The 14,962-nt window shown below is 48.8% G+C and overlaps 5 protein-coding genes across 5 annotated transcripts; 3 read left to right on the forward strand and 2 right to left on the reverse strand.

The window, feature by feature from the left end:
• Positions 1 to 166: 166 nt before the first annotated feature.
• On the forward strand, positions 167 to 934 carry N7481_007215 (uncharacterized protein; the record flags this gene model as incomplete). The annotated part of the gene is made up of 6 exons (XM_057266434.1): positions 167 to 169; positions 247 to 285; positions 359 to 392; positions 480 to 488; positions 587 to 687; positions 764 to 934. The coding sequence occupies 6 exons, from the start codon at positions 167 to 169 to the stop codon at positions 932 to 934; spliced, it is 357 nt and encodes a 118-aa protein (XP_057120635.1).
• A 418-nt stretch (positions 935 to 1,352) lies between these two features.
• On the forward strand, positions 1,353 to 2,792 carry N7481_007216 (triglyceride lipase; the record flags this gene model as incomplete). Its single annotated transcript, XM_057266435.1, has 7 exons — positions 1,353 to 1,542; positions 1,603 to 1,843; positions 1,906 to 1,915; positions 1,986 to 1,987; positions 2,038 to 2,159; positions 2,221 to 2,259; positions 2,326 to 2,792. The coding sequence occupies 7 exons, from the start codon at positions 1,353 to 1,355 to the stop codon at positions 2,790 to 2,792; spliced, it is 1,071 nt and encodes a 356-aa protein (XP_057120636.1).
• Positions 2,793 to 3,667: 875 nt separating this feature from the next.
• N7481_007217 (uncharacterized protein) lies at positions 3,668 to 4,890 on the reverse strand (the record flags this gene model as incomplete). The annotated part of the gene is made up of 4 exons (XM_057266436.1): positions 3,668 to 3,833; positions 3,903 to 3,988; positions 4,046 to 4,516; positions 4,594 to 4,890. The coding sequence occupies 4 exons, from the start codon at positions 4,888 to 4,890 to the stop codon at positions 3,668 to 3,670; spliced, it is 1,020 nt and encodes a 339-aa protein (XP_057120637.1).
• Positions 4,891 to 5,754: 864 nt separating this feature from the next.
• N7481_007218 (SRR1 family protein) lies at positions 5,755 to 7,028 on the reverse strand (the record flags this gene model as incomplete). The annotated part of the gene is made up of 3 exons (XM_057266437.1): positions 5,755 to 5,908; positions 5,977 to 6,609; positions 6,679 to 7,028. The coding sequence occupies 3 exons, from the start codon at positions 7,026 to 7,028 to the stop codon at positions 5,755 to 5,757; spliced, it is 1,137 nt and encodes a 378-aa protein (XP_057120638.1).
• Positions 7,029 to 12,264: 5,236 nt separating this feature from the next.
• N7481_007219 (arrestin (or S-antigen), N-terminal domain protein) lies at positions 12,265 to 14,375 on the forward strand (the record flags this gene model as incomplete). Its single annotated transcript, XM_057266438.1, is given in 6 exon segments — positions 12,265 to 12,483; positions 12,499 to 12,663; positions 12,733 to 12,945; positions 13,021 to 13,590; positions 13,646 to 13,939; positions 14,016 to 14,375. 6 exon segments carry the CDS (start codon positions 12,265 to 12,267, stop codon positions 14,373 to 14,375), a joined length of 1,821 nt encoding a protein of 606 aa, XP_057120639.1.
• Between the last annotated feature and the right edge of the window lie 587 nt (positions 14,376 to 14,962).

Below are 14,962 nucleotides of genomic sequence, written 5' to 3' on the forward strand. Positions count from 1 at the left end.
GGTATGAACTGGCAGAACCAACCCCCCCACCGCCCCCGGAGACAATCATGCGTGGCCGATCGAGCTGGAGCTCCAAATCGAAAGCTCCGCTTCTCCTCGATCTTGAATTCCCCCCCTGTCGCCCTCTCGCCTTCTCCATCTAGATATCAGGGGCCTCCGATTGAATATGGTGAGATTGCACGGGCTTTGGGGACCTGGCGAGGTCGTTTGGTTTGGTGGCGGTGCTAACGATAAACGTGTGAACAGTCGGCTCAGAACTCCGCGGGCATTCAGACCCTCCTCGATGTATGTGGCGGGCACTCTAGACGGGGATATGCTATTCTAGCTGTGGTGTCGTTGTACTAATCGCTATTTTCAGGCTGAGAGAGAGGCTCAGAAGATTGTGCAGCAAGGTATGTGTCCCCTCGTCGCCCCCTCATCTTCCTCTATGTCTATTCAGACCAGACCAAACTAGCTTTACTAATGCTCTATCCTATTAGCCCGAGAATGTACGATATTGCGAATCACCCCCATTCCTCCTTATCCATCCCTCCTCTACGTCGATATGCGATTGAGATCTGATCTGACATGACATAATCCGTGACAGACCGCACCAAGCGGATAAGAGACGCCAAGTCCGAGGCTCAGAAGGAGATTGAAGAGTACCGCAACCAGAAGGAAAATGAGTACAAGAAGTTCGAGGCTGAGGTGAGACTCTTCGTTGCTGCTTGTTGCTGCACGGACACCGCCGCCGCCGCTACATCCATGCTAACTATCTATACAGCACTCGAGCGGATTCAAGACAGCCGAGGCCGATGCGAACAAGGAAGCCGAGGAGAAGTTGAAGGGAATTGAGGCTTCTGGTAAGAAGCAGGGTGACAAGGTGGTGGCGGACCTGATTAAGGCGACGACCGACGTCAAGCCCCAGGTGCCCGAGAAGATTGCCAAGGCATAAAGCGAACACTTGGTTATTTTTTGTTATTTATCTTCGTTTATCTTTCTTCGGTTGTCGCTATAAAGATGCGCTTTCGTGGCTGTTCATCGATATCCATTGTTCGGGAAATATGATCTTTTTTATCTTGTATGTCTTAAGGTATCTTTGGGGTATTATAGCTGGTGGTGTCTACCGTATGTGTTGGTCAAGTAGCACTATGTATACGAATATCAGGTATTCATATTAAGAACACAAGTAAGATTGCGTAGTCTTAAATTACCCCCTAAATATGACTGAATTCAAATGGTCGTTGCAATAGACCTGTTGTACCCCGATCAACTCAACTCTTCTACCCCGGACAACCCGCCGGCTCCGCCCATCAAATGTTTCCGTTGCGTCATCGCGTGGAAGCTACAACGTGCCACAACAAAGGCTAACGATGGGAATACCGGTGAATCCCAGGATTGCCACACTGAAAATTGCCAGCTGTACTCATCTAATCCCAAAATACGCGATACATCGGACCATCCACACATCTGCGCACAGACTGAAGCCCATCCTCGAACCCCGGCTAGAAGACCATGGACGAGTCATTCACGACGAGTACTCGTTAATCCGAGACAAATACGGTACATAAAAGACCTATCCAGGCCCAAATATACACGCGAATAGCTAGCTAATTCCATCAGATGTCCCGAAACACCCTATCGTCCTCGCGCACGGCCTCCTCGGCTTCGATGAGTTGCGCCTGGCCGGTCCCTACCCCCCTGGCGTCCAATACTGGCGTGGGATTCGGGAGGCCTTGACAGCACGAGGCGTGGAGGTTATCACTGCTACAGTACCTCCGTCCGCGTCGATAGAGCAGCGCGCGGAGGAACTGGCGCGGGATATTGAAGCCGGGGCGAGGGGGAAGGATGTGAATATTATTGCGTATGTAAAGACTCTATGTTGAGTTTAAGATCCAGTACTAACGCTTCGGTCTGCCATTATAGACATAGCATGGTGAGTGATTTCTCTTGATTGGATTAGTATGATATTCTTGAGATTTTGAACTTCGCTAATCCAGCTTTAGGGGTATGTTCTGCGCTCTCTCCTTCGCAAATCAAACATACTACTACTTTCAGTCTCCTTCAATCTAACACAACATTTCTCCCCAGCGGCCTTGATTCTCGATACATGATTAGTCGGCTTAAATCTCGAAACTTCAAAGTCTCATCATTAACCACCATCGCATCTCCACATCGAGGTTTGACCAACTCGCCGCCGCGGCTCAGTCAGAGCGTATCTCACTAATTCTCTCGCGACAGGATCATCTGTGGCAGACTACGTTTTTAACCAAATAGGAGGTACGCAATATCCACACACACACACACACACACACCATGCAGAGCCAAACTAAACCCCCAATCCAGCCGACCGTCTCCCACAAATCTACTACACACTAAACCGACTAAAAGTCGAAACCGGCGCCTTCGAACAACTAACGCAAAAATACATGGCCGAGACCTTCAACCCCAACACGCCCGACATGGAAGACGTACGATACTTCTCCTACGGCGCCGCCGTCGAGCCGAGCATCTGGTCCGTATTTCGGCTATCGCATAAAATTCTTGCCGAGACGGAGGGGCCAAATGATGGCCTTGTCAGTGTGGCTAGTAGTCGCTGGGGCGGGGAGAATGGGTATAAGGGGACGTTGGTGGGCGTTAGTCATTTGGATTTGATTAATTGGACTAATCGGGTTAAGTGGTTGGCTGGGGAGGTTTTCGGGAATCCGAGGAAGTTTAATGCTATTGCTTTTTATTTGGATATTGCTGGTGAGTGGTTGGCTTTTACGCTTTGCTTTGCTGTGGTGGGTTGGGTTGGATTTGTGGGATGCTAATTTGTTTATTTTGGGATAGATATGTTGGCTAAGGAGGGTTTATGAGAGCGATGGGTTGGTGGATGATTTGCCTTGATCCCAAGGCCAACACAACCTTGAACTCGGACTCGGACTCGGATGCACAATCTTTATATAATCCTGGAACTCTCCGCGGACCCGACCTTTTACACTTATAAATGTAAAACTTCTTCCTTCTTCTTCTTCTTCTTCATCTTCTTCTAACCCACCTCCATTCCCGATATTTTACTATCATCAAACTTCATCATCACCAACCTTCCTTATTCTCACCATCGAGGCCATCAGAATAAAGTATCTCCAGCCAAGCAACGCAACAATGGATTCGATTTGGATTACAAATATACGCGCCCGTATCTTCCAAACAAAGACAAGATCGACCCATGCATCACAAAGGTGGAGCATTTGTCTTCATACAACTGGATCGAATCGTCCAACCCGACTATTGCGGTCCCTGGCTGCCTGCCTCTCCGGTCACCTCCTAAGATCCCCAGCCGGGTTATCAAGTTTCGAATTAAATTTTCGCGTCTCCAGTCTAAAATAGAAGGGTTCAACGTACTTGCAGTATTACATTAATTCCTCTCAGTTACTACAACAATTTTTCTTCTTGCGTCTTTGGAACAACACGCTGAATCCTCAATCGTGCTTTGACCACATATACAGATGCCTGGCACTCTAGACCTTCCTCCATCCATTCTAGTGCTCGCGTCTTGTCGCGGTCAAGGCCTTTTCGCAAAAAAGGCAGCAACGAAGAAATCAACCTCCTCCCTAAGACCGGCATACACTCTCAACCCCGTCACAACACGCGTGTTCCAGCGCATAACAGGAAACCAGCGCTGCAGTGTCTGGGAAAAACGCGCTTAGTAGCCGTCTGTGGCCATCACGTACGGCCAGTCATCCTCCCAGCCCAGCTTGTTCCACCCGTACAGGAAGCCAGCCGTGCCAGCACCGCCAGCCTCCTTCAGACTCAGCGGATAGTACTGATAGTACAGGATGAGGCCATTGTCCTCATCATTAAGGACACCCCTAGAAAGTCTCGTTAGCAAGCTGTCCGTGGAGTATATGTGAACTAGGAACGCAATATGGGGTACATACTGTCCACCGGGAGCATAGATCTGGTCATGGCTCTCTAATAAAATAGTACCGCCGGAATCCAAGCACGAAACACCAGCCTTGTCAACCTGCACGGAAACCAGTCAGTCTCATTAACGCAGTATATCATGACGAACAGCACTTACAAAGTCCCCAGTCCCACTCGTCGAACGACACATATGAATTCGGTATTCCTCGCCTGGAGCTGGATAATCCGCCGTATACGACCCTGCAATACCGCCGCTAAACAGGAGATAGTAGTAATCGCCGTGCTGGAACATGGTAGAGGCCTCCTCGCGGTGATTCAGGCTGGCATTGTAAGCCAACTGGTGCGGACTCTCAGAGCTGACCTGCAGTGGGCTTTCCAGCTCGACCTGGAAGAGGTCTTCCCAGTAAGAGCCAAATTGCAGATACTGCTTGCCGTCAATGGTGATCCAATTGGGGTCGATGCGGTTGTAGGCGCTATTTGGAGGAAGGCCAATTACGCCGTGGTCCGTCCATGAGCCCGGGTCCATAGTCTTGGAGGTCGCCACGCCAATTTCAGAGGTCTGCGTGCCGAGTTTGGATACCACGTAATACATATAATAGGTATCATCCGCATAGTGTAGATCAGGAGCCTGGTTTAAGTTACTTTAGCGTCAGTAGGGTATTTTGCATATAATATGTCAAAATTGGGGTTCGCTGGAAGGCCTACCCAAATATCCATGTCGTCGACACCGTCCAGTTGGATAATTGAACCCTTTGGTAGCGCTGGACCCAAATCCACCCATGGACCCTCGAGATCAGGCGAAACCATGGTGTTAACGCCCGCCCCGGTCGAGAAGCGAAAGTACATCATGTCGACATTGCGTTGGATCATGGACGGATCATGTGTCCAGCAGTCTCCCATACAAGGGCCCGGGGCCGGATAGGTGCTAGCACGTGGAGCAATGCGTGCCATCGAGGGAGTGGCCAGCGTGGCTATACACAAGCCTAAAAGAGTGACAAACATGGCGAAGGCAGGCCGAGGTGGAAGGACGTCGTCGAGCTGAATAGAAATCTGACCAGGCCAAGGTGATGAGCCAAGAACAAAACAATTAAATACAGGGCAGGATATGGCAGGATAGGGTGCCATTCATATTTTGAAGTCTTTTGCCTTTTGAAGGGCCGGAATGTTGCTCAATGATTGGCATAATCACAACCCCAACGAGGGTTAGTCGAGCTTGATTGGGACTTTGGAATGTGCATCAGCTATTGGAGGGAACATTTTTCCCTAGAGCAAGAATGAAACTTGGGAAAAACTGTTGTGAAAACGGAGGATATCTTCGCGAAAAAGAAGGTTTTGACGCATTCCTGTGCCTTGCCCTCTCGCTTAAGCGGTAAACGGTCTCATCTGGTGAGCGCAAATCCGCGTCTTCACAGATCGAGGAAGTGGCACGATGGCTGTCCAGGCCATTCCCAATAGGATTTTCTAAGATTTACCTCAATCTTAATTGATCTGGCAGGGTACAGTCCTCTTTCTGCTACCATGTTGACTTTGGAGAGGGTGGGTCGATATAGAGAGAGGGAAAGGGGAACGCGCTGGTGAAAGCGCGATGCAACTGCATTTCAATTATCAAAGTCAAATTGGTTGACTGTCCGCTGCTGCTGTGTGCAGTTAATGAAAGATCTCGTGGGGGGTTTTAGCTAATTTAAACCGGTATGACCTGTCTGTTCCGTATGCTCAACTTTGAAGTTATCTTTAAGATTATAAATTAAATCCTTGTTATTACTCAAGTGGAAGCCCTACATGTGCAGACAGTTCGAAACTGGTCGATAATTGATGCAACTCAAAAGTCCCAATAGACACTTGGTTCCCTTAGCCATCTTCAAGGGGCTAGTCTAGGAAAGTACCATCCTCTTCGGGAACTGGGGCCACCTTGGACTCCCTGGTATAGATTACCACATCTGACCACCTCTCTTCATCTCCGAACTCATGCAATTTATACCCTGTCATCATTTTCCGAACGCGTGCCGTGTTGGGGTCAGTCCTAGTAAAGATATCAGTCCTAAGACCTATAATACAAAAGCCGTCCGTATAATGACCCATAAAACTCACGATTTTGTATCCTCATTTCCAACCCGATTCCATATCACAACAGCAGGCCTCGCGGTGTCCGCGAGAATTTCCTTAACAGGAACATTGGGAGCCACCGAGAGCACGACCGACCGCTCGTCGATCTCAAGCCAGCCGCGTGGATCGTCAATCATCTCGAACCCGATGTCTGCGAGAACTTCCCTGTCAACAGAGGTGTTCATCGGATCTTGGATGTAACAAGATATATCGGTGTTCTGGTCTCGGTCTTTCAACCAATTTCTCACGGTGAGTAGTAACGCGGTTTGGTTCGTAGCACTTTCGTTATTCGGCAAGGCCAGGCTACCGCAAGCAAGGCCCACGATCTTGTTGATATTATGGCCGCTGACCTCTGAAGATAAGATCGATTTGAAACGCTGGCATGTTTCGCTTTCTTCCCAGGCCTGACTCCTCTCTCGGAAGTCTTTGGCTACCGTTTCGCGGTCTTTTGTATCCTCCAAGTCGTCAGGAATAGTTTCCCCGGTCTTACTATTGGGGTCAAGCTGGCGAATTCGGTACGTCAAAGACAGGGGTTCGTAAGCCGTGTCCTGAACGCCATACCAGTCCAACGACTGTTTGAGGGATGGTCTAGATGTATACCCTACCCCAGCTTCAGAGCTTGGTGGTGTTAGCTGCCGATTTAATTATCCACCCACTCAAAGTTCCAGCCATCGGCGGAAGTCTTACTAGGAGCATTCCTTCCTGTTCTCCGGGAGATCCTCGCCATATATGAGCTTGATAGACTTTCCAATTTTCACTTTCCATTCAATACTCGCACCGGTCAGGTCCTTGGTGATGATTTTATCTCCGGGTGTGGTTTTGGTCTCAAGCTGGTCTGACAACGCACGGATTGCGTTCTTGGTGAAAAAGGGAACGCCAGACTCGTAGAGTGCATCGATTTTGGCGATTACTTGTTCCTTGGTTTCTGTCTCGCGCGGATCAATCAAAGTACCCTGAATACTTGCCCAGGTTGTGCAAGACTGACATGAGGTCGAGCTCACGATAGTCTCGTAGCCTTCATCCATGTCGTCGCCCATTTTTATGGAGGCAGATCTTGGTAGAAACCGAGATTTCATTAACTCTGTGGATTAGACAACAGTAGAAAAATAAAAAATAAAGAGGGGAATCCTGCAATTTTAAACCTCGACGGGTGATCCATGCGGTTCAGGCTGGCCCCCAAGCTTATGCCAGCACATCACATCCTCACATACTTGCAGGATACATTGCGTCTACTCAGCGAATAGCATCCATCCAACGTCAAGACTGCTCTTCTAATTGGTTGTGCCAGAGAATACCCTCTCCATCTAGGTTGGTCATTCCTTCCGTGTCGAGAGTGTAGAGTGTAGAGTGTAGAGTGTTGATAGCTTCGCTCTTTCCTTCTCCCATCCCATCGCCACCTTCCAAAGCCCATTGTTTACAATTTCCCATTTCCCATTCATGTAGCCTAAGCAACTACCCTGAATCACCTCCGACATAACCGGAAGAGGGAATGTATTCTGCGATATCCTCAACCTATCTGCAAACCGAGTTATTTACCTCTGCTTACATCTATTTGACTCTCGAACCTGCTCCTTTATTTCATGTCGTTGTTTCCCACCAACAGTATGATCACTTGTGCGCCTAAAATGAAATCCATGTCTTCAGAACAGGTTCTATTCGAGGACACAGGCCAACTGCGAGGGCGTTTGCATGGAAAAACGAAATCTTCGAACAGCATATCTCCTACCGGGACCTCAAGATACTCGGAAATAATTCCGACACGTGGGGTAACCGATATCAACAACGAACCCAGAATTTTAATTATGACCTTTGGCGAGGTGATTTCATCGCCTTGTTGATTCCGCTTGCTGAATAGGCCTTGGTCCGGGGGCCGGTACCCTTGTCAGTGGTACAGAAGTAAGATACCATATTGAACTTGAAATCCTGGCGATCCTCGTACCCAGACGGAGGCTAACATATATTGATTGCAGTTACTGTATGATATTTCTCTTGGGGAGTCCTGCAGGGCCATTGGACCTGCCCTGCCTCCATCCAAGGATCGGCAACCAAGTAGCTTTTTACCGCGTATGGGCTGCGATTTGGGGCCTCATCAAGATCTTCCACTTGTCAAGGTCACTATACTCAGCTGGTTTTTGTCGTTAAGGTCGCCATTCGGGCTGTGTATGAGATCGTTGTGGAAGCATGGTCCGAAATCCCAAACCATTCACACGAATCGGGGCCTATTACCCGGATTCGACTCGCTTTTATTTTGCAGCTACTGCACACTGTGCGATAGACGAAAGCTGTGCATGGGGCATTGAAAAGTCGCCCACGAAGAAATCAGCACCCGGCGAGGCCAGAGCCCGTGTGGTATTTGAGCCGCGTCGTAAAGACCGCCAGGAGATCAATATCAAACAGAGGCGGGGGGGTTGAACTGTGAAGTGGAAACCCAAGATGGCCGCGATTTCTTATTCTCGCGGGACAACTGAAAATATCACCACGGTATTCCTAGCGACTTCGAGAACAAACAAATCGATACGATCAAAAAAGAGATACCTTTGGCTTCGGTAGCTGTTATGTTATGCGGTTCCTCCCTTTCCTCTGATTTCCAGAAAAGCGCAATCTATATCCAGCAAGACTGGATCCAAACCTTTGTTGCCGAGATCAATTTCTCATACTACTGAATATTTCGGAAAGGGTCAAGAACTGTTACACGAACATCATCACAAGACCTTAGTCTCATACCAACTTCCTCTAGATTGAAAGCATCACGAGCCACTGCTCTCGATCATGCCTTCTCTTGACTTGAAAATTACAGCAAGAACATTTTCGGAAGACATATTCAAGAAAAGCACGAGTCCAAAATGAGCACAACAACAGCAAAAAGCACCGCCAAGTCGCTCGCCAGGGTACCGGAGACACAGCGAACAGTGGAATGAATGGAAGGAAGAATGGGAGTCTCCTTGACACGTTGACATAAGGTCATTCCGAAACTCAGGAAGATCAGATTACCGGACCGGTTGACTTGATCATGAGTATGTTTCCGTTCCAGATCAAAATTATTCCTCATCTTGTACACTGGGTCAACCGGTACTTCACGAGGGTACGCGGGAATATCTGCATGAGCCTTGCAATTCAATGAGCGGCCAAGAAGAACTCTAACCATCAATAGCTCTAGAAGTAGGGGTTTCAGAGTCGCCCGGACAATCCCACAACAATGTCTAATGGCGGTGCAATAATTGAAAATCGGTGAATCGTCAAATTCCAAGGTTCTCCTCAAGACCTTTAAAAGGCAATCGATAACCTCATGAAAGATTTGATCGACTAACCTACCTGCATCGCAATGTCTGTACGTCCAAAGAATTCCCCAGCAATCTTGCAGCATCTCAAAAAAGGTCTGATCTTTTCAATGGTATACTAACAAAAATCCCTCATCACCAGGCAGAAATACTGTACAAGCTGATGTCTTGCCTTGGGCACAAACAGAAAATTGCGGCTTTGGGGGCTGAAGTAACCATTTATCTATAGCAGATGGGTGCCTAGCCAGTGAATCTGCCAATGCCCTATTTGGAAAAAACAGACAGCAGCACCCTAGAATTTCAACCAATTCCCATTGAATGACGAAGCAGCCTTCGCAGACGCCATCTAGTGATCCTGCAACAGGTCCGGATGACTCTAATCCACATCCAAGGAATTCTGGTCCGGTCGATATATGGAAGTCTACCCTCCAGGCACAACTAAGAATACTCTTATTGAGATGATCATGTCTCCAGCCTCGAACATGCGGCTTTGTCAGATCACACTTCATACATACATGAGTAAGTTCTACCCTTTCATGCATAGCATTGCTTTCATTACGCCGATTGCACATCGTTTGCCCGCCGTTTGTCCTGAGATAGATATAGCGTGAGGCTTACCTCTTCCATCTCATCTTTCCGGTTCTCTCGCTAACTATATACAGCCACCGCAGCGCACGGCAAAGTTGACTCTGGCTGAGGTTGGGGCGGCGGCTTCATCTCCGTCCATTCCGGTCAAAGTGGAATGAGGAGGGATTCTTTCTGAAATGAGGGATATGGGGCAGTCTTTTTCACGACCCGCGAGCCTCACGGAGCTTAAAGACATTGAAATTTACAGGCCGATGCATGCCCGGGAACGGTTGCTTGGACGGCGATCTCAGCCTTCCATGTTCCCTCTTCACGTCGCTTCCGCGATTGAGAGACCGCGGCGGAAACACTGAAGGAAGCCCTTGAACACGCCGTGATTGAAGCCTTGAGAGAGACTCTTATACTAATTATAAAACTATATTCACGCTTTCTTCGAAAGGAACACTTCGGCCATATGGGGCTTGAAGCAGGGTTTTTACAACCGACATCGCAACCCCCCGGCGGATGCCGAGGCGAAGCTAATCTCGGATCGTTACCCACGTCTTTCGGTCCAGATACGGAAGCTAACACTCGTACGGCTCCATAGTCTGACGGCAAGTGAAGCTGGGCATGTGGAGAAAAAGCGAAAAGACTCGGCACGAGATTGGGGAGACTTCCGGAACGCTACAATAATACAATTCAATAATTATTGACCCGATAATTTTATCGGGTGTCATGGCAAGTCTGCCAACCCCAACCACCACGGAGAACTCTTCTTCCACCACCCCGACCCCGACTGAATCCTCTGAAGCCTCGAAAGTCAGATCGGAAGATCGAAAGTGAATTGGTAGAAATTGCTGCTTCTTTTGCATATTCTATGACATTCTGTGGGGCCTGTCAATTCCGTGATTATAATGTTTCAAATGATGCTAATCATACTTTAGTCTGGATACAGATCACATCTCACCTGATCAACTGAGCGGGATTCTCCCAAAATAAAATCCCCGAAAGACGCAAGATTCAGAAACCGTGGACGGTGGGAATTCCATACTACTGGGCCACGAGCAAACCAAAGCCACAGATTTTTAGGTATAATGCCATCCCGAGTATACAGAACTCAGTCCCAAAGATCTGGTTATAGTTTCTTTCGCTCATTCAGACACAGGGTTCGTAAAGTCCCTTGCTCAGATATTTGGATCTGGAGAGGAGATGCATTAATACCGAGAAATGGTTGATGATCTGTTTGGCTCGAAAGGGTACCCGTCGGCTGACGGGCTGGCGGCTAGGACTGTGATAGAACGATGCTGGAAAGAAGAATACCCTGATGCGAGGGCACTTGTTGAAGACAGTGTAAGCAGTTTGAGGTCAGATGTGGTGAGAAAGAATGACACACTTTCAATCGTGTCTTGAAGTATGTAGTTCTACAAGTGAACCCTCGGCCCTAGTTCGTTGATTTCAAGTTGTCACATTCTCGAGTTCACACTCTGGCCGAAATTCTTTCTCTTGAATTGTGGCTGATAGGGTGTCTGGAGTGATATTCGGATATTCGGGTTTATTTCGGATATACGGTAGATCATCCGAGTCGGGCACAGACCAAACGGGATCGGCTCAGAATGTATATACTGGTACTCGGATCTCTATTTCTACTAGGTAACAGTAAACTCTGTTTTAGTCAGATGGAATAATTGAGGAGCCGAAGGTGTTTCACGAGCTGCAACTGCAAGCTATAATTAAACCATGGCAGGGTTCGAGTGATGCCTATTCCGAGTTCGAGTTTCCACTGGCTGTTGTCGGTGTTGGCGGGGAATTCTGGTGCCTGGAGATGCCAGTTTTTATTTTATTATTATTTTTTAGTTAGGGTAGTTTTTAAGTAAAATCTGTGCTTGGAAAACTCGGTTTAAATTAACCGATCGATCCTGATAATTCTTCGCAATCCACTATGCTATGGCCCACTGTCAAATCTTCTTTTTTACTCCAGCCTTATGAGAAAGCATACATCTATGAGATCACCCAGCCTGTTTCGGTACTTCACGTTCCAGGGTTACTTCTTTGTTGGTGTGGCTGAGCGAGGCGCAGTCATACATGAGTGTTAGTATTAGCATTAGAATTAGCATTAATTAGAATTAGAATTAACATTAATTGATCCTATCAGGGTCTACCACTACAGTGCTGTGCAAACAGAGTAGTGCAGTCAGTTGATCTGCGCGTGCCCCAAAACGTCATTCCCGGCTTTGCATTTAATCCCCTCCATCTTCCATCTCACCCTCACCTTCTCCCCTCCCCTCCCCCTTAGCTTTGTCTCTCCGCCGCCAATTGATACTGGTCGCCATCCATTATACCCCATTGCACTCGCAATCCCTTCGCGCCCCCATCGATCTCCACGAAATAATACCAAAGTCCCGGACCCCCGAACCCCCGGGCGCCCGCCGTCATGGCCGCTACGGCGACGATCTTGCTTGATAGCCAACACAAACACTATACCAATCTCGACTTTCTCTCTGGCAAGGTCGTTCTCCACCTTCCGACCGAAGCCGCCATTGGAGGCATTCAAGTCAAGCTGGAAGGAGAGAGTCGAACGCGACTCTCGGGACCTCGGAACCCACACAATGTGAACTCGGATAAGAAACGAACGGAGCTGGAGCATCACAAGGTAAGCTTGTCTCAGGGTGAAACCAGCTCTCAAGAATCCATGGAAGCAGTGTCTAATTCATGGCAGATCTTGTACAAAGTTGCGACCGTTTTCCCTACCGCGGCAGTCATGCAAACCGGACAACCCGCCACTTCCTACACTTTTGCCCCAGGCTCTTATGAATATCCCTTCCATTTCAAGGTACAAATGCTCCCCAATGCCCCCAGATGCTCATACGGGTAATGAAGAGCCCCGCTGACAATCTACCAGTTCCCTTTCAATAATGCCTGCAACACCCACAATAGTATGCTCACCAACCTCAACTTCACCGGGTACAAAGTCGAAATGGCCCGCGACACCAACCGCCATGTGAAAAAGACCCTTCCGCCAAGCTTAAGCGGCTTTTCCGGCATGGCAGATATCAAATATTTTGTTAAAGTCACAGTCATCCGCCCACAATTCTACAAAGAGAATATTCGAGCTGTAGGTTCCACCGCCGATGCCGATCCCAGTGGATCGTTCCTAAAGTTGCCCCGACCAAAGCTGACCCCTCGATAGATCATACCATTGAATTTCCTACCGATTGAACCGCCGAGAATCGGAAACCCTAACGAAGAGACCTATGCCCGACGAAAACACCAATTCTCAAGTCCCCCAAATAATATCAAAAAGAAGAGTATTTTCTCAAGAAGTGCCAGCTCTCTCAAGGATGGCCTTGCCGAGCCTCCAAAGGTGACGCTGGATGCTCGTCTCCCAAATCCTTCGATCTTAACATGCAATGAGCCAGTGCCGCTTCGACTGATACTGAAAAATCTAACCGACTCACCCGATCGCATCTATCTTCAAATGCTGCAGATCGAACTGATCTCTTTCACCAAGATTGTCGCTCATGATCTTACCCGTGAAGAGATCGGCTCCTGGGTTATTGTGAGCCGTAGTAACATGAACATCGCATTGGGGAGTGCCAGCGATGCGCCCGGAACCGACTGGAACATCGACCCAACGCTATGGAACAACCTCCCCTTACCAAACTCGGTAGCTCCATCATTCGAGACCTGCAACATTGAGAGAAGATATGAGCTGGAAATTCGCATTGGATTAATGCACGGCACTCCTGGAGATATGAAGGTACGATATACTCCCTCCCCCTCTCCGCAACCCTTTTTTGGCTAATATTCTACAGCCTCAACTCATCGTTCTACCCCTACGAATGCCCGTGAAGGTCTACTCTGGAATCGCACCGCCCCAAGCCCTCCTAGACGCAATGGCAGCCGCCAAACTCCAACCATCGCCGACCAAAATCGCACCCCGACCTTCCTGGCCAACCTCTACCGAACAACCCAGACCCCAAATGCCCCCCAGACCAGAAGGCGAACCCGTTCCCGCAGACGCCGGAGCCGTCTACGACGACGCACCCCCAAGCTACGAGGATGCCATGGCAGATAATCTCAGCCCCGGTGGATGGACCACGTCGCGAGTATCACCCACCAGACGCCTCCACCTCCTCCCGAAGCTCCGTGGAACCAGGAACTGATGGTAAATCCCCAGTCCAGACTGGCAAGGGCCCGGCGGCTGAGGGGTTCGTGGTGGCGGCACTGGCACGCGGTGCGAGTATCCGCGAAGGCCGGTCCTCGTCCGAATCCTTTGATATGCTCCCTACGACCCCGCCCGAGTCGAATTCCGGATCCCCTCCGATTTCCCCGGTGCGCCGATCTCAGAGTACGGTTAAATTCACGCGGAATCCTGTGGATGACGAGAGTCCACCTGTATACCAGCCCGTTGCGGAGAATCAGCAGCAACAGCCACTTGGTGGTGCGGCGCAGAGACAGACTTCTCAGAGTCATGCGCGCCCGATGAATCTCGGTGTGCCTAGTCGAAAACCTGTTCCGCGCAGTTCGGAAGGACAGCGTTGATGGTACATAGCTGTGACGGGACTGGCTTGGCCAGGATAGGCCAGGCCAGGCCAAGATGCACCTATACCTATACCCACACACCCCCACTCACACATGCATACTATATTGGTCAAATATAGTGGCCCAAATGACAGATCGCATCCCATCTTCCGTGATTGCATATTTGATACCCTACGGTTAGAACCAAGTGGGCTATTATTGGTTTTTCTTTTTCTTTTCTTTTTTCTGGGTTGGCCATGACCAAGTCCTTGCATTCTGTTGAAGAGTCACCGCTTTTTCAGTCGGACACGAGAAGAATTACATAGAACATTTAATGGACGAGATTATGTTTACCGGAGGTATATACATATGATATGACCTAGACAGCTGGTTCAAAAAGACAAAAAGGACAGACTAGTAATCTAAGGTAGCATAGCATGTTGTTTAGGTTAGGCTGTCAGGCACGGATGACGTTGTATGTAGATGGCCTCTTTGGGTGTTGCCCGTGTCCTGCCGTGTCAGGGTTGAAGATGGAGTATTCATACATAACCCTGGAAGGTACTGCTAAACAAAGTACAGTTCTCTATTTCGCCACTGCATTCCAGCCC

Source organism: Penicillium waksmanii (assembly GCF_028829765.1).
Source record: "Penicillium waksmanii strain IBT 27052 chromosome Unknown utg000007l:1.0-4314555.0:1.0-4317578.0, whole genome shotgun sequence".
Lineage (NCBI taxonomy): Eukaryota > Fungi > Ascomycota > Eurotiomycetes > Eurotiales > Aspergillaceae > Penicillium > Penicillium waksmanii.